At 51.2% G+C, this 27,428-nt stretch overlaps 1 protein-coding gene across 3 annotated transcripts in view; it reads right to left on the reverse strand.

The window, feature by feature from the left end:
• Positions 1 to 27,428, reverse strand: part of LOC132584027 (immunoglobulin superfamily DCC subclass member 3-like) — a 66,160-nt gene that overhangs the window by 11,497 nt on the left and 27,235 nt on the right. For 2 of the 3 annotated variants that reach the window (XM_060255810.1, XM_060255818.1), the window contains exons 4-10: positions 22,682 to 22,812; positions 21,810 to 21,947; positions 20,520 to 20,678; positions 11,865 to 12,030; positions 10,417 to 10,667; positions 9,207 to 9,371; positions 640 to 828 (exon numbers count right to left, since the gene is read on the reverse strand). In XM_060255810.1, the coding sequence (XP_060111793.1) occupies positions 640 to 828; positions 9,207 to 9,371; positions 10,417 to 10,667; positions 11,865 to 12,030; positions 20,520 to 20,678; positions 21,810 to 21,947; positions 22,682 to 22,812 (1,199 nt within the window). Of the gene's footprint in view, positions 1 to 639; positions 829 to 9,200; positions 9,372 to 10,416; positions 10,668 to 11,864; positions 12,031 to 20,519; positions 20,679 to 21,809; positions 21,948 to 22,681; positions 22,813 to 27,428 lie in introns of all 3 variants that reach the window. The other variant, XM_060255802.1, reaches the window with a different exon arrangement.

Here is a 27,428-nt window from a genome sequence, read left to right on the forward strand (position 1 = left end):
CTATGAGCCCCAAAAGAAGGTGCCCCTATCCTTCATTATTTCCTATGGAAGGAAGACATTTTAAAAAGTGTGCTGTCCCTTTAAATGTGATGGCCAGAACTCCCTTGGAGTTCAGTTATGCTTGTCACATCCTTGTTCCTGGCTCCACCCCCAATGTCTCCTGGCCCCACCCCCAAAGCCTCCTGGCTCCGCCCCCAAAGTCCCCAGATTTTTCTTTAATTGGACTTGGCAACCCTTGTGTGGCCTAATATGCAAAGGAGCTACTGCTACAAAAAGGTAGGAGCTTTCATGAGTATCTGAAGAAGTGGGCAGTGACTCACAAAAGCTCCTCCCCTGCCACAAATTTTGTTAGTCTTTAAGGTGCTGCTGGACTCCTGCTCTTTTCTGTTATAAGATTTCCAGCGTATAGGTTTTTGAGAGTCAAAACTCCCTTCGTCAGATACCTAACAGAATAGGTTTCTCATGTTTGTTTGCCCAATGGAAATGACAGCCCAGAAAGACTGACTCAGGAATGCTTTTGTGGCTTGTGCGGGGTGAGGAATGCAGAATTGGTGTCAGAAGTGGGATAGGCCGGAGGAGGGGCCAGGAAAAGAGCTCCTTGCTCAGCGTCAAGCCGAGAAGCAGCGGTGGGTCACTCACCCAGGTCGTTATATGTGAAGGAGTTGGCGGTGGCAGGCAAGGTCTGTGGGCCTTCGTAGTGGGCGCTCGGCAGCTTTCGCAGGTACAACTTGAAGCCTTCGATGCTGCCCGGCCTGGCTGGCAGCTCCCAGAAGACGTGGACTGAGCTGGTGTTGAGGATCTTGGTGAAAAAGCCCACCACTGCAGGGACTGAGGAGGTGGAGAGGAGAAAGACAGCAGAGTCAGGAAAGGAGATGGGGGCCCAGAATCACCCTCTCCATCAGGGTCTTCAACATTGTGCCCATAGACACTAGGGGGCCCGCCAGCCAGGGCTTTTTTTGTAGCGAGATCTCCTTTGATTATGATGTTGGATTTATATCCCGCCCTCCACTCCGAAGAGTCTCAGAGCGGCTCACAATCTCCTTTCCCTTCCTCCCCCACAACAGACACCCTGTGAGGTAGATGAAGATATTGGATTTATATCCCGCCCTCCACTCCGAAGAGTCTCAGAGTGGCTCACAATCTCCTTAACCTTCCTTCCCCACAACAGACACCCTGTGAGGTAGATGAAGATATTGGATTTATATCCCGCCCTCCACTCCGAAGAGTCTCAGAGCGGCTCACAATCTCCTTTACCTTCCCCCCCACAACAGACACCCTGTGAGGTAGATGAAGATTTTGGATTTGTATCCCGCCCTCCACTCCGAAGAGTCTCAGAGCAGCTCACAATCTCTTTTACCTTCCTCCCCCACAACAGACACCCTGTGAGGTAAATGAAGATATTGGATTTATATCCCGCCCTCCACTCCGAAGAGTCTCAGAGCAGCTCACAATCTCCTTTACCTCCCCCCCCCCCACAACAGACACCCTGTGAGGTAAATGAAGATATTGGATTTATATCCCGCCCTCCACTCCAAAGAGTCTCAGAACAGCTCACAATCTCCTTTACCTCCCCCCCACAACAGACACCCTGTGAGGTAGATGAAGATATTGGATTTATATCCCTCCCTCCACTCGGATGAGTCTCAGAGTGGCTCACAATCTCCTTTACCTTCCTCCCCCACAACAGACACCCTGTGAGGTAGATGAAGATATTGGATTTATATCCTGCCCTCCACTCCGAAGAGTCTCAGAGCGGCTCACAATCTCCTTTCCCTTCCTCCCCCACAACAGACACCCTGTGAGGTAGATGAAGATATTGGATTTATATCCCTCCCTCCACTCGGAAGAGTCTCAGAGTGGCTCACAATCTCCTTTACCTTCCTTCCCCACAACAGACACCCTGTGAGGTAGATGAAGATATTGGATTTATATCCTGCCCTCCACTCCAAAGAGTCTCAGAGCGGCTCACAATCTCCTTTACCTTCCTCCCCCACAACAGACACCCTGTGAGGTAGATGAAGATATTGGATTTATATCCCGCCCTCCACTCTGAAGAGTCTCAGAGCGGCTCACAATCTCCTTTACCTTCCTCCCCCACAACCGACACCCTGTGAGGTAGATGAAGATATTGGATTTATATCCCGCCCTCTTCAGAGTGGAGGGCTCAGAGCGGCTCACAATCTCCTTTCTCTTCCTCCCCCCACAACAGACACCCTGTGAGGTGGATGGGACTGAGAGGGCTCTCCCAGCAGTTGCCCTTTCAAGGACAACCTCTGCGAGAGCTATGGCTTGAGCCAAGGCCATTCCAGCAGGTACAAGTGGAGGAGTTCTTCCAGATTCTCCTGGATAAGAGTTTGCACATTTAACCACTACGCCAAACTTGCTCTCACACCAAATTGGCTCTCATATTAGGCCACGCGCCCCTGATATAGCCAATCCTCCAAGAGCTTACAGGGCTCTTCAAACAGGGCCTACTGTAAGCTCCAGGAGGATTGGCTGCATCAGGGGTGTGTGGCCTAATATGCAAAGGAGCTCCTGCTAGAATTCCATCCCTGGGCCACACACCCCTGATGTAGCCAATCCTCCAAGAGCTTACAGGGCTCTTCAAACAGGGCCTACTGTAAGCTCCAGGAGGATTGGCTACACCAGAGGGTGTGGCCTAATATGCAAAGGAATTCCTGCTACAAAAATAGCCCTGCCACCCAGACCTTTTCTTCCAAGTCTTTTTAGAATGTGGGTGGAGCTCCGTGGGCCTTTTGCCCAGCAAGGCTTCTGATTGGCCACAGAAGATTTGATTGGCTGTACAGATTTTTTTTTAAATGCTGCTTTGGCAGCAGCTTCCGCCTGGCACTGACTCTCTGGCACCCTAGGCAAGGCTAACTTCTGGCACACATGCACCCCTGCACTGATAACGTCACTGAGTCACATGGGGGCGCCAAAGAATCTGCACTGTTTTATGAAGTTAGGCTGTGGCAGCCATTTTGTTGCTGCAGCCACCGAACCCTGTCAGAAGGCCAAATGTGCCTGCAGGCTCCAAAAGGTTAGGGACCAGAGGGCCTTTTCGTCAGTCCTCAGAGAGGACCGTGTGTACGTGACCCATAGTGGTTAGTGGGGCTGGACATATAAAGGCAACAGAGTGTGGTGGGAGAGTCCTGCAATGGTAGGGTGGACGGGTCAGCTTTGGACTGTGAGTGGCTTTTGTACCCACTGGGGAAAACAGTGACTAAGAAGAGGAGTTTAGGTATGCAGAAAACTAGCATGCCAGGGAAAAGGCACAAACCTTTACTCTTGATGAGCTAGCTTTCTGCTTGCAGGGTTTGTTTCTTTTCCAGCACAGGGTAGGCATTGCAAAAATAAGACCCACACCCCAACTGCAATCTGAACTTGTATGGTCTGATTTAGGACTCCATTACTTCATCCTACCTCTTGTATAGACATGGCCTAAATTTCTACAGAGAGGGGATAACTGGAAGGTGGAAGAGCTACTTGAGTTTTCTGATCGGCCTGAGGAAGGTCTGTCTGCATATGAATATGTAAACCCGTGCCTTATATTGCCTTATACGGCGTTATATGTAGGGTTGCCAAGTCCCTCTGCCGCTGCGGCAGGGGACTTGTTCCTCGCGCATGTGAAGTGTGTTGACGTCACCTGGAAGTGACGTCACTGCGCCAGGGGACGTCGCACCAGGGACGCTCTAGGACTCATGCTAAAAACTGTATGGTACCATAGAGTTTTACCGCAATTCCTAGAGTGCCACACGAGAAACGGTCCAGGAATAACAGTAAAACTCTATGGTACCATAGAGTTTTTAGCACGAGTCCTAGAGCTTCCTCGATGCGACATCCCCGGCATGATGATGTCACTTCCGGATGATGTCATTGTGCCAGGGACAGCGGGTGTGGATGGGGCTCTTCTGGGGTGGGTATCCCCCCCGTGGCCTGCTCCCTGCTGGCATGTCGGGGCCTTTCAATCTTGTCGGGGCCTACTTATATACCTTATACTGAATCAGACTATCAGTCCATCAAAGTCAGTATTGTCTACTCAGGCTGGCAGCGGCTCTGCAGGGTCTCACGTGGAGGCCTTTCACATCACCTGATCTTTTTAACTGGCAACGGTGGGGATTGAAGGCGGGGCCTTCTGAATGGCAAGCAGATGCTCTTCTGCTCACAGGGCCACACAGCCTGTCTCGGAAGAACAGAGGAACTCTCTCCTCTCTTGCTGCTGAGGCCAAGTGAGAAGTTAAACGCTCCCGTATTGTATCCAAGTGAGAAGTTAAAACAGCCCAGGAGCAAGTTGAGTTGAGCAGGGGACTTGGGCCTTAGCAGAACCATGACCGATGGAGGGGACAGGTGATTCTGATCAGCCTGAGGAAGGTCTGTCTGCATATGAATATGAAGATGAGAGCCAGTTTGGTGTAGTGGTTAAGTGTGAGGACTCTTATCTGGGAGAACCGGGTTTGATTCCCCCACTCCTCCACTTGCAGCTGCTGGAATGGCCTTGGGTCAGCCATAGCTCTGGCAGAGGTTGTCCTTGAAAGGGCAGCTGCTGTGAGAGCCCTCTCAGCCCCACCCACCTCACAGGGTGTCTGTTGTGGGGGAGGAAGGTGAAGGAGATTGTAGACCGCTCTGAGACTCTGTCCTTGAAAGGGCAGCTGCTGTGAGAGCTCTCTCAGCCCCACCCACCTCACAGGGTGTCTGTTGTGGGGGGAGGAAAGTGAAGGAGATTGTAGGCCACTCTGAGACTCTGTCCTTGAAAGGGCAGCTGCTGTGAGAGCCCTCTCAGCCCCACCCACCTCACAGGGTGTCTATTGTGGGGGAGGAAGGTGAAGGAGATTGTAGGCCGCTTTGAGACTCTGTCCTTGAAAGGGCAGCTGCTGTGAGAGCCCTCTCAGCCCCACCCACCTCACAGGGTGTCTGTTGTGGGGGAGGAAGGTGAAGGAGATTGTAGGCTGCTCTGAGACTCTGTCCTTGAAAGGGCAGCTGCTGTGAGAGCCCTCTCAGCCCCACCCACCTCACAGGGTGTCTGTTGTGGGGGAGGAAGGTGAAGGAGATTGTAGGCTGCTCTGAGACTCTGTCCTTGAAAGGGCAGCTGCTGTGAGAGCCCTCTCAGCCCCACCCACCTCACAGCGTGTATGTTGTGGGGGAGGAAGGTGAAGATTGTAGGCCGCTCTGAGACTCTGTCCTTGAAAGGGCAGCTTCTGGGAGAGCCCTCTCAGCCCCACCCACCTCACAGGGTGTCTGTTGTGGGGGAGGAAGATAGAGGAGATTGTAAGCCACTCTGAGACTCTGATTCAGAGAGAAGGGCGGGATATAAATCTGCAGTCGTCTTCTTCTTCTGCACCCTTTTTGGCTTCTGGCAGGTATTTATCGTTGGGTTCGGCACACTGCTGGCTGCTGCTGGTGTCCCCCCCCCACCAAGCTGTGCACGTGAGCGGCCACTCCGTAACGCAGGAAGCCCCACTCGGCAGCAGTCTGGAGCTGCGCTTGCACTGCCCGTCGCCTGTTTCAAGATTACAGCAGTTCTGTTCTGTTCAGGCGGGGAACTGCTCTACTCAGCAAAAGGAGCGAAATTAGAGGGAACATTGCATTGTTGACTACCTGCCGTGAACCTTCCTGGTGAGGTGAAGGGCCACTCTGCTCCTAATTACGGTGCCCCGTGGCGTCATTACCAAGAGGGTAGAGGGTGGCATACAGGGCTGTAGCCAGGTTTTTACACTCATCGTATAAGTCAAATTTTGAAGAGAAACGGTTTCGTTTTTTCCCCAATATGTAACTTCCCAAAGTAATCCATGTTGTAAATTGCCAAGGATGTATATATATATATATCTCTGTATGGATATACTATGTATGTATTAGTTTGCAGCCTTGCTCTATTTTGTTTTTGTTTTAGTTTTGCTCTGCAATTTTGAGTTTCACTTTTTATTTTATTTTTTTGTATTACTTTTGAGATTTTAATAAACGATTTAAAATTAAAAAAAAAAAAGCTGGGGGGCTTTTTAAGAAGTCAGGGGGCGGAAGCAGGAATTCCTTCCACCTACCTCTCTCCCACCTCTGGAATCTTCGCTGTCCTCAGCACTTTGCCATCTATGTGCCTAAGTTGTGCCAAGTACTCGAATTACAGTTCTAAGCGGTGTCAATTACCTGAAGTTGTGCCAAAGCCTTGCCCAACTAGCTGAAGCTGTATCAACTAAGAGCATAAGAGAAGCCATGTTCGATCAAGCCAATGGACCCTCCAGTTCAACACTCTGTGTCACACAGTGGCCATAAGAACATAAGAGAAGCCATGTTGGATCAGGCCAGTGGCCCATCCAGGCCAACACTCCGTATCACACAGTGGCCATAAGAACATAAGAGAAGCCATGTTGGATCAGGCCAATGGCCCATCCAGTCCAACTCTCTGTGTCACACAGTGGCCATAAGAACATAAGAGAAGCTATGTTGGATCAGGCCAATGGCCCATCCAGTCCAACACTCTGTGTCACACAGTGGCCATAAGAACATAAGAGAAGCCATGTTGGATCACGCCAGTGGCCCATCCAGTCCATCACTCTGTGTCACACAGTGGCCATAAGAACATAAGAGAAGCTATGTTGGATCAGGCCAATGGCCCATCCAGTCCAACACTCTGTGTCACACAGTGGCCATAAGAACATAAGAGAAGCCATGTTGGATCAGGCCAATGGCCCATCCAGTCCAACACTCTGTGCCACATAGTGGCCAAAAACCCTAAGTGCCATCAGGAGGTCCACCATTGGGGCCAGAACACTAGAAGCCCTCCCCGTGTTGCCCCCCCCCCCCAAGCACCAAGAATACAGAGCATTCATTACTTGCCCCAAACATAAGAACATAAAAGAAGCCATGTTGGATCAGGCCAATGGCCCAACCAGTCCAACACTCTGTGTCACACAGTGGCCATAAGAAGCTATGTTGGATCAGGCCAATGGCCCATCCAGTCCAACACTCTGTGTCACACAGTGGCCATAAGAACATAAGAGAAGCCATGTTGGATCAGGCCAATGGCCCATCCAGTCCAACACTCTGTGTCACACAGTGGCCATAAGAACATAAGAGAAGCTATGTTGGATCAGGCCAATGGCCCATCCAGTCCAACACTCTGTGTCACACAGTGGCCATAAGAACATAAGAGAAGCCATGTTGGATCAGGCCAATGGCCCATCCAGTCCAACACTCTGTGTCACACAGTGGCCATAAGAACATAAGAGAAGCTATGTTGGATCAGGCCAATGGCCCATCCAGTCCAACACTCTGTGTCACACAGTGGCCATAAGAACATAAGAGAAGCCATGTTGGATCAGGCCAATGGCCCATCCAGTCCAACACTCTGTGTCACACAGTGGCCATAAGAACATAAGAGAAGCCATGTTGGATCAGGCCAATGGCCCATCCAGTCCAACACTCTGTGTCACACAGTGGCCATAAGAACATAAGAGAAGCCATGTTGGATCAGGCCAATGGCCCATCCAGTCCAACACTCTGTGTCACACAGTGGCCATGAGAACATAAGAGAAGCCATGTTGGATCAGGCCAATGGCCCATCCAGTCCAACACTCTGTGTCACACAGTGGCCATAAGAACATAAGAGAAGCCATGTTGGATCAGGCCAATGGCCCCTCCAGTCCAACACTCTGTGTCACACAGTGGCCATAAGAACATAAGAGAAGCTATGTTGGATCAGGCCAATGGCCCATCCAGTCCAACACTCTGTGTCACACAGTGGCCATAAGAACATAAGAGAAGCCATGTTGGATCAGGCCAATGGCCCATCCAGTCCAACACTCTGTGTCACACAGTGGCCATAAGAACATAAGAGAAGCCATGTTGGATCAGGCCAATGGCCCATCCAGTCCAACACTCTGTGTCACACAGTGGCCATAAGAACATAAGAGAAGCCATGTTGGATCAGGCCAATGGCCCATCCAGTCCAACACTCTGTGTCACACAGTGGCCATAAGAACATAAGAGAAGCCATGTTGGATCAGGCCAATGGCCCATCCAGTCCAACACTCTGTGTCACACAGTGGCCATAAGAACATAAGAGAAGCCATGTTGGATCAGGCCAATGGCCCATCCAGTCCAACACTCTGTGTCACACAGTGGCCATAAGAACATAAGAGAAGCCATGTTGGATCAGGCCAATGGCCCATCCAGTCCAACACTCTGTGTCACACAGTGGCCATAAGAACATAAGAGAAGCCATGTTGGATCAGGCCAATGGCCCATCCAGTCCAACACTCTGTGTCACACAGTGGCCATAAGAACATAAGAGAAGCTATGTTGGATCAGGCCAATGGCCCATCCAGTCCATCACTCTGTGTCACACAGTGGCCATAAGAACATAAGAGAAGCCATGTTGGATCAGGCCAATGGCCCCTCCAGTCCAACACTCTGTGTCACACAGTGGCCATAAGAACATAAGAGAAGCCATGTTGGATCAGGCCAATGGCCCCTCCAGTCCAACACTCTGTGTCACACAGTGGCCATAAGAACATAAGAGATGCCGTGTTGGATCAGGCCAATGGCCCATCCAGTCCAACACTCTGTGTCACACAGTGGCCATAAGAACATAAGAGAAGCCATGTTGGATCAGGCCAATGGCCCCTCCAGTCCAACACTCTGTGTCACACAGTGGCCAATATATGTGTGTGTGTATATATACATATATATATACACATACACACACACACACATATACATACACACACACACATATCTGCTCCATATTTTTATCCAATCCCCTCTTAAAGCTGGCTGTGCTTGTAGCCACCACCACCTCCTGTGGCAGTGAATTCCACATGTTAATCACCCTTTGGGTGAAGAAGTACTTCCTTTTATCCGTTTTAACCCGACTGCTCAGCAATTTAATCGAATGCCCACGAGTTCTTGTATTGTGAGAAAGGGGAGAAAAGGACTTCTTTCTCTACCTTCTCCATCCCATGCATAATCTTGTAAACCTCTATCATGTCACCCTGCAGTCGACGTTTCTCCAAGCTAAAGAGCCCCAAGCGTTTTAACCTTTCTTCATAGGGAAACCTTTAATCATTCTAGTTGCCCTTTTCTGGACTTTTCCAATGCTATCATATCCTTTTTGAGAAATCAGGGGGGACTAGCAGGAAGCCAGGGGCAGTGTCCCCACAGGCCCCCCTGTGGCTACACTCCTGGTGGCAAACGGGAGAGAAGCACACACTCACTGTTCCCCAAGGTGGTGGCCAGGATGGGTTGGGAATCCTGACTGGCGCCCAGCGGTGAATAAGCCTTCAGGTAGATGGAGTAAGTCGTGGAGGGTTCCAGGTTGGTGAAGACGTGCTGGAAGGTGGTCTTGCTGACGGCCCTCCTGCAGCTCCGGCTGTCGGACTCTGAGGGGTTTAAAGCACAGCACTTTGGGTTAGGGCGGGATAGGGCTTTTTTTTTGTCGCAGGAACTCCTTTGCATAGTAGGCCACACACCCCTGATGTTGCCAGTCCTCCAAGAGGTTACAGGGCTCTTCATACAGGGGCCTACTGTAAGCTCCAGGAGAATTGGTGATATCAGGGGGGCGTGGCCTAATATGCAAAGGAGCTCCTGCTAGAACTCCATCCCTGGGCCACGCACTGTTGATGCAGCCAATCCTCCAAGAGCTTACAGGGCTCTTAGTACAGGCTGCATCGGGGGGGTGTAGCCTAATATGCAAAGAAGTTCCCGCTACAAAAACAGCCCTGTCGAATCATAGGATTGGAAGGGACCTCCAGGGTCATCTAGTCTAACCCCTATGCTCCATACAAGAAATTCACAAATACCTCCTTCCCCACCCCCCCAAGTGACCCCTGCTCCGTGCCCAGAAGATGGCAAAAACCCTCCAAGATCCCTGGCCAAACTGGCTTGGAGCTTCTTGGGGTCACAAGAACTAAGCACTCTCAGCCCTATGAGTATCAGCAAGCCCTTTTCCAGCTCTTAGTGGCATTTGGAGGAGAGCGCAACCAGCAGCGCTTCTTTTTGTAGCAGGAACTCCTTTGCATATTAGGCCACACCTCCCTGATGTATCCAATCCTCCTGGAGCTTACAGGGCTCTTTGCACAGGGCCTACTGTAAGCTCCAAAAGGATTGGCTACATTAGGGGTGTGTGGCCCAGGGGTGGAATTCTAGCAGGAGCTCCTTTGCATTGTAGGCCGCACCCCCCTGATGTAGCCAATCCGCCAAGAGCTTCCAAGGCTCTTTTTTGAAAGCTCTCGGAGGACTGGCTACATCAGAGGGGTGTGGCCTGATATGCAAAGGAGCTCCTGCTAGAATTCCACCCCTGTTGGCCTGACATGTAAAGGAGTTCCTGCTACAAAAAAAGCCCTGGGGGTGGGAGAGGAGGCACCGGAGGGGGAGACACACGGGGGACAGGTTGTGGAAGAGAGAGGACCCTGTTTTTTGACTCACCTCCTGCCTTACGGATGTGAAGAACGTATCCGATGATGGCCTCGGTGACCTCCATGGGGGGCTCCAGCCAAGACACCTGGATGGAGGTGGTGGAGAGGGCCGTCGCCTGGACCCCTTCTGGAGAGCTGGGGAGTTCCTTGGAGAGGGCCACAGCCAGGCGGGCGCTGGCCTGGTTGGTGCCAGCGCTGTTCTCGGCGATGCACTGATAGATGGCCTCGTCCGCCGAAGTGATCCGCTGGATCATTAGGGTGCTGGGGAGAGAGGGGAAGAGGTGCCAGTGGTGAGGATAAGAGAAGCCACATTGGATCAGGCCAGCGGCCCACCCAGTCCAACACTCTGGGTCACACAGTGGCCAAAAGAACCAGGAGTTATCAGGCGGTCCCCCTGTGGGGCCAGGACAATAGAAGGCCTCACACTGTGCCCCACCCAAGCACTAAGAAAACAGAGCATCACTGCCCTGGACAGAGAATTCCAACAATACGCTGTGCCTGATAGCCAATACGCTGTGCCTGATGGACCTCTGCTCCATAGGTTTATCCAAAACACAAGCTTTCAGAGCATGGTGGAGGCAGGAGGCCCCCAGTTTTGCAAAAAAAAAAAACCCTTGTGTTTTGTTTAGGATAAAGGATCCCCTTTCACCTTACGGCCACCTGCCTTCAGGGGATCTCCCAGAGTTACCAGTGCTCTCTGGACTATGGAGATTAATTGCCTTGGAGGAAATGGATACTTTGGAGGGTGGACTCTGGCCTCCCCTCCCCAAACCCCGCCCTCCCCAAACTCCACCCCCAAAGCTTGTATCCCCAATCTTAGAAGAGAACTTGAGCAAATTCGGCCTGTGGGGGCACTGCCCCCTGACTTTCGGCAGCCTGCTTTCTTCTTCTTTTTTGCTATGGCTGAGCAGCCAGAGTGTCACCAACGGAAGCCGGAGCCAGGAGAGCTGAGCAGGGCACAGGGCACTGCAACAGCAAAAGCAAAAGCAGCTGGCGGAGAGGAGGGAGGGAGGTGGAGGAGTGGGAAGTGGAGAAAGCCCCTTGGAATAAGCCAGGGGTGGCCAATGGTTGCTCTCCAGATGTTTTTTGCCTACAACTCCCATCAGCCCCAGCTATTGGGGAGTTGTAGGCAAAAAACATCTGGAGAGCTACCGTTGGCCACTCCTGAAATAGGCTGACTATCTATCTGTCTGTCTGTCTGTCTGTCTAGATGATAGATAGGTGATATCAGTGATAGATAGGTGATAGACAGATATTTAAAAAAAAACCTTCTCCCATTTTTTTTCGCAATAGTTTGGAAATGCCCATTAGCTGGGCACTAATTAATTAGATCCCTTTGCACGACTATTCGCATTATATGCAGATCGGGTTGCCCTGACTGGGGAGGGGGGGACTGAGTGGCTCCCGTACAGTTAGACCGATTTAAAAGCGAGCCGCGGAGTCGTCCGCCAGCCTCACCTGTTGTTGTGGGTGAGTTTGATGTTCTCGCCAGGTGCCAGGACTTTGCCGTTCTTCAACCAGATGAGGTGGGGCTCTGGCACGCCTTGTGCCACGCAGGTGAAGATGGCGCTGGTGCCCGGGGGCTTGGAGACAGACTGGGGCCACTGCACAAACTCCGGCGGAGCTGCAGGAGAAGGAGAGAGCAGACCACAGTTGTCATCTCCCAGCTCAGGAATAGTTTGCCAAGTGCTGGTTCGCAGGCCAGTCCCATCCACCTTTCAGTTCACTTCAACCGTCCACACAAACAACAGAACAACAGCTGTGAAAGATCAGAGTTGGAACAAACTGGGAACCAGTGTGGTGGTTTGACTGTCAATCATAGGCGATGTCAGGATCCTGGGCCTAGTGGGGCCTACAGGCTTCAGAGAAGGGTTGCCAATCCCCAGGTTTGCCAATCCCCAGGTGGGGGCAGGGGATCCCCCGGTTTGGAGGCCCTCCCCCCGCCTCAAGGTAATCAGAAAGTGGGGGAGGGAAATGTCTTCTGGGTACTCATGATTCCCTATGGAGACTTATTCCCATAGAAAATAATGGAGAATTTATCCACGGGTATCTGGGGCTCTGGGGGGGCCTGTTTTTTGGGGTAGAGGCATTTTCAGTATAGCATCACCAGGGGGTCCAATTCTGTGAGCCCCAAAGATGGTGCCTCTGTCCTTCATTATTTCCTATGGAAGGAAGGCATTTAAAAGATGTGCAGTCCCTTGAAATGTGATGGCCAGAACTCCCTTTGGAGTTCAATGATGCTTGTCATGACCTTGCTCCTGGCTCCACCTCAATGTCTCCTGGCTCCACCCCCAAAGTCCCCAGATATTTCTTGAATTGGACTTGGCAACCCTATCTGCCTCAGAGTTATTCTGAAAAGCCTACATTTCCCAGGATCCCTTCTGTCCCTCTGATTGGGTGGCAAGGTTTTGGAGAGAAACTGGCCAGAGAGGGGTGGGGTCTGGGAAGAGAACATAAAAAGGCCAAGCCCAGGCAGGGGGTGTTCTTTTCCTAGGAGGCAGAGCTGAGGAAAGCTGCTGCAAGGAAGAGACCCTTGCCCTTAGGGGAAGGGTGAGTAGGCCCAGGTCTGACTGAAACAGTCTAGGGCAGGGGTGGCCAAACTTGCTTAACGCAAGAGCCACATAGAATAAACATCAGATGTTTGAGAGCTGCAAGGAAGGAAGGAAAATAGATGAGGAGAGGGGAGAAGAGGTAGAAAGAAAGCAACTTTAATTTTAAATGCATTCTCCAAGCTGCTGGCTGGCTTGGCCATGTGATTTAAAGAGACAAATGCCTTCTCTAAGCTGGCCAACGGGGTGATGGGAGCTTCGAGAGCCACACAATATGTGTGAAACATGTAGCTCCTGAGCCACAGTTTGGCCATCCCTGATCTCGGGACAGTAAGTTCAGACACGTTAGGGCATTTGGTTATTTATCCCTTCACCCCTTTTACTGTTTAAGGCACCTTGCCTGTTAAATTGCACTGGCTCGGTCTTTTAAATAAACCCCTTTTTTCCCTGTTGTTCCCTCTGCCTGGTCCTCACGCCTATTATTTGGCCTATGCTAAAGGAGGCCTGAAGGGCTTGGGAGAGAACTCTGGGCCTTCTCAAGGGGAACCCTTAACCTAGAGTGGTAGCAGCAATTGGTTATATCCCCCCTGAGTCGTGACAGGAGACGAAATCCCCACTCAACAGTAGGCTTCACTGGGCCAGCTGCTTACAGAAAGTGCCTCTCTTAGCCTAAACTACCTTGCGGCAAGGATTACAGAGTCCTCACCATGGAAGTCTGAAGAAACAGAATGAAGCCTTGGAACGTCCCCCCCCTCCCTTCCGTTCTTTGCTTCCCTTTTAAGTCTTAACCAAGCTAGTGTGGCTCAGTGGTAGAGCATCTGTCCCAGGTTCAATCCCCGGCTTCTTCAGTTAAAAGGACCAGGGGAGGAGGTGATGGGAAAGACCTCTGCCTGAGATCCTGGAAAGCGGCTGCCAGTCTGAGTAGGCAAGACTGAACTTGATGGACCAAGGGACTGATTCAGTATAAGGCAGTTTGCGAAGAAGAAGAAGATGATGATGATATTGGATTTATATCCTGCCCTTCACTCTGAATCTCAGAGCGGCTCGCAATCTCCTTTCCCTTCCTCCCCCACAGCAGACACCCTGTGAGGTGGGTAGGGCTGAGAGGGCTCTCACAGCAGCTGCCCTTTCAAGGACAACCCTGCGAGAGCTATGGCGGACCCAAGGCCATTCCAGCAGCTGCAAGTGGAGGAGTGGGGAATCAAACCCGGTTCTCCCAGATAAGAGTCCGCACACTTAACCACACTTAACCACTACACCAGGGTGGCCAATGGTAGCTCTCCAGATGTTTTTTGCCTACAACTCCCATCAGCCCCAGCCAGCATGGCCAATGGCTAGGGCTGATGGGAGTTGTAGGTAAAGAACATCTGGAGAGCTACCGTTGGCCACCCCTGGACTACACCAAACTGGCTTTCTTTAAGGAGTGGCTGGACAACATTGGGTAGGGGACGCTCCAGGCTTCTCCTGCATTGAGCAGGGGGTTCGACTAGATGACCTCTACGACCCCTTCCAACTCTGTGATTCTAGGATCCTATGATGACTGAGCTCTTCTGCTTTCCCCTCTCTAATTAAAGGGACCCACTGAGAGTCCCCTGCCCAACAAAATTGTGAAATCCGGCTATGCAGAGGTGACTGTGCACAGGGCCGTAGCCAGGATTTCATGTTTGGTGGGGCCCATGGCAGAATTGGTTGCTTGTATAGGGTGGGGCTCTTGGCACTGTAAGCTGCCTTGAGTCCCACAAGTTAACCCCCCCCCTTTGCTCTGCACACTGTGTTAGGAAAGGGGAGTGAAATAGGTGAAAAGACCAGCAGCAATGCAATTACTAGTTCAGAGTGGCGCTGAGCAAAAGGGGACAGATTAGAGGCCCTCCAATGAAGGAGTCATACAGTTGGAGGCAGGGTTGAAAGGATGGGCCTTCCCCCCCAGGCCCGACGGTAGCTACGGGCCTGCTAGTGCAAAGGACCACAAAACAGGAAACCGCTTCTTGCTCTTTTAAACTGGCTGAGACCGAATGATTTATAATTGCCACGGAGATCCTTCTAAATCGCTTTAGCTAACACCTACAGGGTTGCCAAGTCTGACTCAAGAAATATCTGGGGACTTTGGGGGTGGAGTCAGGAGACTTTGGGGGTGGAACCGGGAGCAAGGGTGTGGCAAGCACAATTGGACTTCAAAGGGAGTGCCACCACATATAAAGGGACCACATGCCTTTTAAATGCCTTCCCTCCATTTGGAATAATGAAGGATCGGGGCACCTTGTTTTTGGGCTCACAGAATTGGACACCCTGGTCCAATCTTTTTGACACTTGGGGGGGTACTTTGAGGAGAGGTGCCAGATGCTATGCTGCAAATTTGGTGCCTCTACCTCAAACAACAGCCCCCCCCAGCGCCTCAGATACTCATGGATCAATTCTCCATTATACCCTATGGCAGGAGTGGCCAACGGTAGCTCTCCAGATGTTTTTTCGCCTACAACTTCCATCAGCCCCAGCCATCAGCCATGCTGGCTGGGGCTGATGGGAGTTGTAGGGAAAAAAACATCTGGAGAGCTACCGTTGGCCACCCCTGCCCTATGGGAATCGGTCTCCATAGGGAATAACAGAGTCCCCAGCAGACATTTCCCACCCCTTCCCCCGCTTTCTGATGACCCTGCAGCTGGGGGAGTGTCTCCAAACCGGGGGATCTCCTGCCCCCACCTGGGGACTGGCAACCCTAAACACCTACACCTTAACTGTGCCTTAAATTTGAGAAAGGGGAACAAAATGTGGATGGGACCTGGCCCCGGCAGAGTTACCGGGATCGTGCCCGCTCCCCCAGCTGCGCCGCAGCCCCCCCTCTTGGCCGCAGCGTGGGAGCGACTGGGTAAGCCAGATGTCACATTGAAAAGGCCTGACACTCTCCAGAAAAGAAGCCGTAAGCTTCTAAAAGACGGGCGCATCTCATTAGCTGGCCAAAGGGCTGGGAAATGAGCAGCTCCCCCCACTGCTTTGCCCCAGAACAAAGGCAGGACCCCTCCCCCACGGGGCAGAGGCTGGGGAAAAACAGCCCCACACTTGAAAATGGCTTTGTCATCCAGATGGCCTGGGGTTCCCGGCATGGTAATAAGGCGTGTGCGTTGGATATATGTGAAGGTCTTGCACACGCCCGCCCCTCCTCCGGCCAGACCAGAAAGCGCACCCAGCGCCCTGCGAGAAATTTCCCCAAGTGCAACCCCTGAAAAGTGTGCCCTTTGACACCCGGGACCGGTTTTGTGGAAGATAATTTTCCCACAGTCTGGGGAGATGGTTTCCGGATAATACAATTGTGCACTTTATTTCTATTAGTTTGGTGTGGTGGTGAAGTGTGCGGACTCTTATCTGGGAGAACCGGGTTTGATTCCCCACTCCTCCACTTGCAGCTGCTGGAATGGCCTTGGGTCAGCCATAGCTCTGGCAGAGTTGTCCTTGAATGGACAGCTGCTGTGAGAGCCCTCTCAGCCCCACCCACCTCACAGGGTGTCTGTGCTGGGGAAGGAAGATAAAGGAGATTGTGAGCCCCTCTGAGATTCAGAGTGGAAGGCTTGATATAAATCCAATGTATTATTATTATTATTATTACTAGCACTACTACATTGTAATATATAATGAAATAATTATACAACTCACAGCCTGGTTGCTACCTGGTACCGGTCCATAGCCCAGGGGTTGGGAACCCCTGCCCTAGAGAGTCCGATTGTGGGGGAGCCCGTGGTCTAAAGCAAGCTGAATAGAGGAATGCTGAGTCTTAGGTTGGCTTTCATGCATTCTTTAGGCACTTTCAAGACACTTTAGTGATTAAATCATTTTAGTGATTTTTAGCGATTAAATCACTTTAGTGATTTTGACCCAGAGAGAACTCCGGTTTTCTGGGTTACACCTCTGAGGATGGCAGTTACAGTTGCTGGCGAAACGTCAGGTCTCACCATGCCAAGGCCACGGCCACACAGCCCGGAAAATTTACGACAATCAACTTCAGTGATTGTCTGCAAGTGGATTTTGCCATTGAATCCACTTACAAAGCGCGAAAGTAGACCGAAAGTGCGTTATTTGGCTTGTGTAAAAGCAATCGGTCACTCCAAATCAGGGATCCCCGCTTCTGTCTCCTTTCATGGCTGTTTGAGGGAACGGTCACCCTGAGCTAATTCCCTGCTAGGACAGGGTCTCCTTGGTCATTCCCGCCCGAATCCCTGGAGGTTATGGGAACACAGCCTCTGAATGCGAGTCGACTCTAAATGTTACCTTCCGTCTTTCCCCTCCTCGACGTTGTTCCAAAGGAGTTTTAGTGGTAATGAATAGGTTCCCAGCTTCGCTGTAGCTAGGGCTTTTTTTTTTTTAGCAGGAACTGCTTTGCATATTAGGCCACACACCCCTGAGGTAGTCAATCCTCCTGGAGCTTACAGGAGGCCTCGTACAAAGAGCCCCGTAAGCTCTTGGAGGATTGGCTACATCAGGGAGGTGTAGCCTAATATGCAAAAGAGTTCCTGCTACAAAAAAAGCCTCGGCTGTAGCAGACAGGGAAGAGGATAGGGATAAGGTCAGATCTCCTGTCATTCCTCACCACCACTGTTCACAAAGTCAAGTGTGCCTTTTTTAGCTGGGGCGGTCTATGCCAGACCGTGGTGGATTTTGCCTTAAGGTGCACGATTTCCTTTTGAATTGAATCTCTTTCCAGCACCGTTGACCCTCGCTGTGGACTCTGATACCAAATCGAGAAGCAGGGCTCTGGGGGTGAGCATGGACCCTCGCCCGTTTTTCTTTGGGAACCGAGACCTCTTGAATTCAAATGCGACGCCGCAAGGGGTCCATTTGACACTGTTCCCATCACGGGGAAAGAGAGGGTTTTTGCACCATCAATCACCCCGCGGCCCTTTGTCCCCGGTGCACAGGTCACAAAATCGACCCCACATCTCTTTATCCGAGCCACGGCCCAGAATCGATGGCCGCTCTGGGGGCAGGTTCGATCCTGTCTCTCATCAACCCTTGAAATGAGAAAGCGAGCGGGGAGGGGGGTGGTGGTGGGGAGGACACGCTAAAACGAAACTGATATCGGGGAAGGAACACCTTGAAACGGGGGCCTCGACGAGGCGAATTAAAATTTCTGTCAGCCAGGAAAGAAAGACGTGCGTCTTGATGGAGAGCCGTGCGGGTCTTTGTCTGGAAAGCCCAGAGGTCAAGGGGTCTGGAAAGGGACTCAAAGGCCATGTCCGGGAACCCTTTGCAGAGGCTGAGAGATACCTAGTGACGGTTGTGCATCTAGCCCAAACCATGAACCACGAGGACGCTAACAGCTAGATACAGAAGACCAGCGGAGCATTACAGGCCGAGGCATTTTTCATTCCTCCTTTCACCACTGGGTTGAATTATTGTGGGTTATGGCTGTCAGCTGGTTAAAAAAAAAGTCATAACTGATTGGTTAAATCAGCAGAAATTTGCATTTGAGGGGAGGGAAAACAATCGTTTGAAAGGATAATGGCATTCTGGCCTTGTTTTCGAACCAAGCACCCCAAGGTACCTGGGTGCTTCCTCTTAGAAAGAGGTTTTCCTTTCCTTTCTCTCACATAGGGAAGGATGCCTCAGCTGAAAGGGGGTTAGGGTTACCAGGTCCCCCCTGGCTAACGGAAGGAAGTGAGGAGGGCAGGTTGCCAGCTCCAGATTGGGAAACTCCTGGAGATTTGGTGGTGGAGCCTGAGGACAACAGGGACCTCAGTGAGTCAGTTTGCTATAGTGGTAAGGAGTGCAGGCTCTAATCTGGGAGAACCAGGTTCGATTCCCCACTCTTTCACATGCAGCCAGCTGGGTGACCTTGGGTCAGTCGGAGTTCTCTCAAGAGGTCTCTCAGCCCCGCCTACCTCACAGGGTTTCTGTTGTGGGGAGGTGAAGGGAAAGGAGACTGTAAGCCGCTCCGAGACCCTGAGTGAGGCCCCTTCCAACTCTATGATCTACGATTCAGTCAGACCATCAAGGCCAGCAGTGACTACTCAGACTGGGTGTAGCTTCTTCCAAATCATTTCTGATCAGATCTTTGAACGGGAGTTGCTGCGGATTGAACCTGGGACATTCTGCTCTACCTCTGAGCCTTTCTTGGGGTCTCAGGCAGAGGTCTTTCCTATCACCTACAACCTGGTCCTTTTAACTGGAGATGCCAGCGATTGAACCTGGGGCCTTCTGCGTTCCAAGCAGCTGCTCTACCACAGAGCCACAGCCCCTTCCCATGGCTCCCCAGTGTCCCAGGCAGAGTCTTTCCCATCACCTACTGCCTGGTCCTTTCAACTGGAGATGCTGGGGATTGAACTGGGGACCTTCTGCATGCCAAGCAGATGCTCTGCCACTGAGCTCAGGCCCTTCTCCTCCGGCTATGCAGGGTCTCAGGCTGAGGTCTTTCCCATCACCTTCTGCCTGGTCCTTTTAACTGGAGATGCCGGGGATTGAACCTGGGATCTTCTGCATGCCAAGCAGAGGCTTTTCCACTGAGCCACAGCCCCTCAGCTGATTTTAATGACTTTGTTTTTTATTTGCTTGGCACTCTAAAGACAACGATTATTACTGCAGCATGTTTTTAATAACAGCCGATGTGAATCGTAAATTCACATTAGAAGTGAATACACTTTTGCATCTTGGAGGAAAGGTAAGTTCATGTGAGGACTGCCTTGACGCTGCCAAAGCTATACGATTATTTTGTAATGTGTTTGAAAATTGTTCCTTTAAAACTTTCCATTAAAATGCGATTAGCTTTTGTTTAAAGGCAACATCCACAGGACCTAATTTCTTTTCTGTTGTTATAATAGGTCCCTTGCCACAAAAGGGTGTAAGAAAGTTCAGAGCTACGGTTCCAGAGCTAGACTAGGGCCAGGAAAACCAGGGTTCGAATCCACCCCCCTGCACTCTGCTAACCTTGGGACTGTCTCTCTCAGCCTAAGCTACCTCGTAGAGTTGTTGTACAACTAACATGGCGGAGGGAAAGCCACATTTGCAGCCCTCAGTCCCTTCGAAGAAGGCAGGGTTGCCAATCCCCAGGTGGGAGCAGGAGATCTCCCGGTTTGGAGGCCCTCCCCCCCATTTCAGGGTTATCAGAAAGCGGAGAGGGGGGAGGGCACTTCGTTATACCCTATGGAGACTGATTCCCGTAGAATTGATCTGCGGTTATCTGGGGCTCTAGGGGGGCTCTTTTTTGAGGTAGAGGCCCCAAATTGTCCATACAGCATCCAGGGCCTCTCCTCAAAGCACCCAACAAATTTCAAAAAGATTGGGACGGGGTCCAATTCTATGAGCCCCCAAAGAAGGTGCCCCTATCCTTCATTATTTCCAACGGAGGGAAGGCATTTAAAAGGTGTGCAGTCCCTTTGAAACGCGATGGCCAGAATACTCTTTGAAGTTCAGCCATGCTTGTCACACCCTTGCTCCTGGCCCCACCCTCAAAGTCCCCGTATATTTCTTGAGTTGGACCTGGCAACCCTAGAGGGAAGGGTAAGATTAAAACACGTGACGTCAGCGTCCCAGCTCTTTCGTTTCTCAGCAGCCAACCACGCTGACCCCAGCCTGCACTCACCCTGCACCATGAGGATTCCCTGGGCCGTACGGCGCACTCGGGTGCCAGGTCGATTGGCAGCGCAGACGTAGACCCCGGCGTGCTTCACGGACACATCGGAGATCATGAGGTTGCCAGTTCCCAACACCTGGATGCCTTCAACACCGATCGAACGCCCATCTGGGGAAGAAGAAGACTCATTAAATGGTGGCAGGAAGAACCATCTAGTCGTAGCTGACTTAAGACTGCCCCTGGGTTTTTTCAAAGCAAGAGACAGCGAGGTGGATTGCCATTGCCCGGCTCTGCATAGACACCCTGGAATTCTTTGGTGTCTCCCATCCAAGGACCCATCAGTGCCAAGTCTGCACTGTCTGACAGTGCCATAGAGTTTCCTCTCGAGATGCTGCAGCATCCCTGCATGAAACCATGGAGTCCCCCCCCCAAAATTGCTAGAGTGTCCCTGTGTAATGTGCCCGGTGCAATGAGGACTTCCAGGTAAGGTTGCCAAGTCCCTTCACTGCTGCAGAGGGGGACTTGTTCCCCGCAGGTGCTTTGCGCATGCGGTGCGATGACGTCACCTGGAAGTAACGTCACCCAGAAGTAACATCATCACGCCAGGGACATCATGCTGGGGATGTTGCGCCAGGGACGCTCTAGGACTCATGATGGTACCATAGAGTTTTACTGATATTCCTAGTCACACCAGAAACACTCTAGGACTTGGGGTAAAACTCTATGGCACCATACAGTTCTTAGCACAAATCCTAGAGTGTCCCTGGTGCGATGACATCACTTCCAAGTGATCTCATCGCGCCATGGACGGCACGTGCCAATGGGGCTCTTCAGGGGTGGGAATCCCCCTGGTGGCATGCTCCCTGCTGGTGAGTTGGGGCCCTCCAGGATGGGGGATCCCCCACCCCTGGTGGGAGCTTGTCAGCCCTGCTTCCAAGTGATGTCATCGCACCTCACACTCCATGTATGTCAGAGCTCTTTGGCGGCCAGCTCCGTGTCAGTGAGTTGGGGGACCTGAAACTGGAGGAACCCCTTCCCCCAGCAGGAGCTTGGGAAACCTAATTGGGACCAACCCTGTTTAGCTTCTGAGATCTGATGAGATTGGGCTAGCCTGGGCCATCCAGGTCAGGTCTACCCACTGGATGAGTTCTGCTGTTCCCTTTGGGGACAAAGAGAAAGGGGGAGGGCATTCCCCTGTGGACTTGTCCTGTTCTTCAGTACCTCTTAGAGCAGCATCTCCCCCCCTCTCCATCACAGTCCATTCCACCCCCCACTCCGAGTTCTCTGCCCTCTACTCACCCAGGCGGCTCCAAGATACGATAGGCCTTGGGTTGCCAGTGGCGATGCATTCCAAGATGGCCGTCTGGTGGACGTTGATGGTGAGGTTCTGCGGGCCTGACAGGATGACCGGCTCCTTGTAGAGCTTAGGAGCTGAGACTAGGGAGGTGGGGAGAGGGGAGAAAAATTAGGCATTGTGGATTGAACGTCCCATCTTGTCGATTGTGTTGACTCACTCTGTGTAATGCACCTTGAGTCCAAGAAATAACGTAAAAATAAATAAATAAAGAGAAACAACCCTTCCTCTGTTTTGCAGACCCGCACCCAATTCTGGCCTGGTGCTCTCCCATAATTTGGGAGGCAGGGGAGAGAGTAGGGTTGCCAATCCCCAGGTGGGGGCAGGGGATCCCCCGGTTTGGAGGCCCTCCCCCCGCTTCAGGGCCATCAGAAAGCGGTGGGAGGGGGGAAATGTCTGCTGGGAACTATTATTCCCTATGGAGACTTATTCCCATAGGAAATCATGGAAAATTGATTTGTGGGTATCTAGGGCTCTGGGGGGGCTGTTTTTTTAAGGTAGAGGCACCAAATTTTCAGTATAGCATCCAGTGCCTCTCCCCAAAATCCCCCCCCAAGTTTCAAAAAGATTGGACCAGGGGGTCCAATTCTATGAGCCCCAAAAGAAGCTGCCCCTATCCTTCATTATTCCCTAAGGAAGGAAGGCCTTTTAAAAGGTGTGCGGTCCCTTTAAATGTGACGGCCAGAACTCCCTTCGGCGCTCAATTATGCTTGTCACAACCCTTGCTCCTGGCTCCACCCCTGAAGTCTCCTGGCTCCACCCCCAAAGTCCTTAGATATTTCTTGAATTGGACTTGGCAACCCGAGGAGAGGCTCACCGCTGATGCTGAGGGTGGCTTCCTGGCTGTACCGGGTGTTGGCGATGTTACTGGCCACGCAACGATAGGTGCCCACGTCAGAACGTCTCACGCCCGTGATCTGCAGGATGCCGATGGGCAGCAAGGTGAACCTGGTGGGAAAACAGAGGATGAAGCAGCATTCACACAACCCCCAGGAACAGGAGCACATGGCCAAGGGCCTGCATATCTACGGGACCACCTCTCCCCATATGAGCCCCCTTGGGTTCTGAGGTCTGCTTCACAACATCTTCTTGTGGTCCCTGCGCCTAAGGATGCCTGACTGGCTTCAACAAGGGCCAGGGCCTTTTCGGTCTGGGCCCCTACTTGGCGGAATGAGCTCCCCTTGGAGATTCGAGCCCTGCGGGACTTGTCAAAGTTCCACAGTGCTTGCAAGATGGAGCTCTTCTGCCGGGCCTAAGGATGCCTGACTGGCTTCAACAAGGGCCAGGGCCTTTTCGGTCTGGGCCCCTACTTGGTGGAATGAGCTCCCCTTGGAGATTCGAGCTCTGCGGGACTTGTCAAAGTTCCACAGTGCTTGCAAGATGGAGCTCTTCTGCCGGGCCTAAGGATGCCTGACTGGCTTCAACAAGGGCCAGGGCCTTTTCGGTCTGGGCCCCTACTTGGTGGAATGAGCTCCCCTTGGAGATTCGAGCTCTGCGGGACTTGTCAAAGTTCCACAGTGCTTGCAAGATGGAGCGCTTCTGCCGGGCCTAAGGATGCCTGACTGGCTTCAACAAGGGCCAGGGCCTTTTCGGTCTGGGCCCCTACTTGGTGGAATGAGCTCCCCTTGGAGATTCGAGCCCTGCGGGACTTGTCAAAGTTCCACAGTGCTTGAAAGATGGAGCTCTTCTGCCGGGCCTTTAACTGATCCGGCGGGTGTCCCTTTAAACGTCATCACTTCCCCCCACCGTTTTACACTCATGGTGCTTATATAGGGGTGACAGTCATTGGCCAGACATGCTGTTCAATGTTCCCTCTAAGCAGCCCCGTGGCGCAGAGTGATAAAGCTGCAGTACTGCAGTCTGAGCTCTCTGCTCACAACATGAGTTCGATCCCAGCGGAAGCTGGTTCAGGGAGCCGGCTCAATGTTGACTCAGCCTTCCATCCTTCTGAGGTTGGTAAAATGAGTACCCAGCTTACTGGGGGGGAAGTGTAGATGACTGGGGAAGGCAATGGCAAACCACCCCACAAAGAGTCTGCTGAGAAAACGTCATGATGCGACGTCACCCCAGAGTTGGAAACGACTGGTGCTTGCATAGAGGACTACCTTTTGGGGGAGGGACGGTGGCTCAGTGGTAGAGCATCTGCTTGATAAGCAGAAGGTCCTAGGCTCAATCCCCAGCATCTCCAATTAAAAAGGGTCCAGGCAAGTAGTCGTGAAAAAACTCAGCTTGAGACCCTGGAGAGCTGCTGCCAGTCTAAGTAGACAATACTGACTTTGATGGACCGAGAGTGTGATTCAGTAGAAGGCAGCTTCATATGTTCAATATGTTCTGCAGAGTCTTGGGAGCAAAAATTCTACTTTGTGAGCTACTGGCATTAAAGTTGTGAGCGACTGCATAAATTATTGTGTTCTGAAGCCATTTTTCCTGAGCTAAGACAAAAAATGTGAGCTGGAAGCTAAAAATCTGTGAACTAGCTCACACGAACTCATCTTAGAGGGAACACTGGTGCTGTTATATGTTTGCCCCTTATGCCTGAAAGAGTGCCTGTCTCTTCTGAACATGCTGTTCTGATTTACTGAAACTGTTTTATGATGTTTTAATTTTGATGTTTGTTTTTACTGTTGTTTACTGAGCCCTCTTGCGGGATAGGGCGGGGTATAAAATAAAATAAAATTAAAATTAAATGGGAATGTTAACGTTAGAGACCCCATGCTGGACCAGGCCAATGGCCCATCCAGTCCAACATTCTGTGCCACACAGTGGCCAAAACCCAGGTGCCATCAGGAGGTCCACCAGTAGTGCCAGAACTCCAGAAGCTCTTCTACTGTTGTCCCCCACCCCAAGCATCAAGAAGACAGAGCATCAGTGCCCCAGCAATAAGAACATAAGAGAAGCCATGCTGGGTCAAGCCAGTGGCCCATCCAGACCAACACTCTGTGTCATACAGTGGCCAAAAAAACCAGGAGCCATTAGGAGGTCCACCAGTAGGGCCAGGACACCAGAAGCCCTCCCACTGTGCCCCCCGGCACCAAGAATACAGAGTGTCACTGCCCCAGACATAAGAACATCGGTGAAGCCATGTTGGATCAGGTCAGTGGCCCATCCAGTCCAATATTCTGTGCCACACAGTGGCCAAAACCCAGGTGCCACCAGGAGGTCCACCAGTAGTGCCAGAACTCCAGAAGCTCTTCTACTGTTGTCCCCCACCCCAAGCATCAAGAAGACAGAGCATCAGTGCCCCAGCAATAAGAACATAAGAGAAGCCATGCTGGGTCAGGCCAGTGGCCCATCCAGACCAACACTCTGTGTCATACAGTGGCCAAAAAAACCCAGGAGCCATCAGGAGGTCCATCAGTAGGGCCAGGACACCAGAAGCCCTCCCACTGTGCCCCCCGGCACCAAGAATACAGTGTCACTGCCCCAGACATAAGAACATCGGAGAAGCCATGTATAGCTGCGCCCGCCTCACGGCCTCTTTATTTCAGTCTCTTCGGGGTATTTTACTTGTTTATTTGATGGGACCACAGCAGCTTTGTTTGTTCTTCCCACAAAATATAGGCTCTTGAGAACTTTAACTTAAACCACAGATTTATTGTAACACAAAGTTCTTAACTTGGGGATATGGGAGATATTTACACAGGCTAATACGTTGTTCAGTTGTTTCAGGCTTTACAATCACTTTGTCTTTCTTGAGTCTCTCACAGTTACACAGTTTCCCTTTAACTCACTCTCCACCTCTAGCCAAGGTCTGGCCTCTTGGGATTGATGTGTCTAGTCTCACCCCTCGACTGGAGTCTCTCCTCTCAGCCCTCTTGGTGTCTCAGACCCACATCCACTCCCTCAACCACCTCACTAGATCTTCAGAGTTGTCTCTAGGTGTCTGTGACCGTTCAGGTCTTGACTGACTCACACACACACACAGCCCTCTTGGCTGGTTTTGTCGAGCTTGCAGCCTCTGGAAGACTTCCCCGTCTCCGCCTCAAGCTCCTTCACAGGATCAGCTGTCCTCTCAGCCTCTCTGGCAGGCTCGAACTGACCCTCTCAGTCTCTGTCAGGTCCCCACTGACAGACTTCTCTGACAGGCACCAACACTGTCAGAGACCAACACTGACTGAAACCCTGCCTCAGCAGCTTCTGTCACTCACTTTCCCTCCCTGAGAGTTCTCAGCACTTTGCCCCCACCCTCAGGTCACCTGACGCAGGCCCTGTGCGTCTTCAGTTCCTGGTTAACCACTAGCTTTCCGTCACAGTTCTGTTCTGGTCGCCGCACCTCAAAAAGGATATTATAGCATTGGAGAAAGTTCAGAAAAGGGCAACTAAAATGATTAAAGGGCTGGAACACCTTCCCTATGAAGAAAGGTTGAAACGCTTAGGGCTCTTTAGCTTGGAGAAACGTCGACTGAGGGGTGACATGATAGAAGTTTACAAGATAATGCATGGGATGGAGAAAGTAGAGAAAGAAGTACTTTTCTCCCTTTCTCACAATACAAGAGCTCGTGGGCATTCGATGAAATTGCTGAGCAGACAGGTTAAAACGGATAAAAGGAAGTACTTCTTCACCCAAAGGGTGATTAACATGTGGAATTCACTGCCACAGGAGGTGGTGGCGTCCACAAGCATAGCCACCTTCAAGAAGGGGTTAGATAAAAATATGGAGCAGAGGTCCATCAGTGGCTATATATATATATATATATATTGCTCAGCCTTTTGCTGAGCAATGGGACATGGGCACACTTGCTTGGGTTACGCTACGTTATAACTTTACAATTTTGTTATAACCCCAACTTCAAAATTATATACATTCTACATCAGTTATACAGTCTAATTTCTTCTATAACATTACCATACATACAGACTTCTAAAATTTACATTCTTCTAGACAGTGCATCTGCAATCACATTTTGCTTCCCAGGGATATGCTGTATGTCAAAGTTGTAATCTTGGAGCTGTAAACTCCATCTTATCAATTAATCTTTGGAACGTGGAGGGAGCGTTCCTTAACCCAAATGGTAATACAGTAAACTCAAAGAGTCCCTCTTTGGTTACAAAAGCTGTTTTCTGCTGATCTTTAGGCTCCATAGCCACCTGCCAATAACCTTTTGTCAAATCTAAGGTGGTAATAAAATTGGCAGCTCCAATTGTCTCGACCAACTCATCTATGCGAGGCATTGGATACAAATCCGGTACTGTGATCTTATTCAATCTTCTGTAGTCCACACAAAACCTCATGGTTTTGTCCGGTTTGGGTACTAGGACTACAGGTGAGGCCCACGGACTTTCTGATGGTACAATCAAACCCAATTTCAACATTTCTTCTACCTCCTGCTGTACATACTTGGCATTTGGGCCGGTCACTCTATACGGTTGGAGTGCCACAGGCCTCGAATCCCCTGTGTCAATCTTGTGACACGCTAGGTTTGTCTTACCTGGTACATCTGAAAAAATTGTTTTGTACCTTCCCAATATTGTTTGTAATTGGCCTCTTTGTTCTCCATTAAGAGAAGGGGCGAACTGAACCTCATTAATGGTCTCTTCCTGGGATATTTTCCCCCAACCCGACA

Source organism: Heteronotia binoei, chromosome 1, assembly GCF_032191835.1.
Source record: "Heteronotia binoei isolate CCM8104 ecotype False Entrance Well chromosome 1, APGP_CSIRO_Hbin_v1, whole genome shotgun sequence".
Taxonomy (NCBI): domain Eukaryota; kingdom Metazoa; phylum Chordata; class Lepidosauria; order Squamata; family Gekkonidae; genus Heteronotia; species Heteronotia binoei.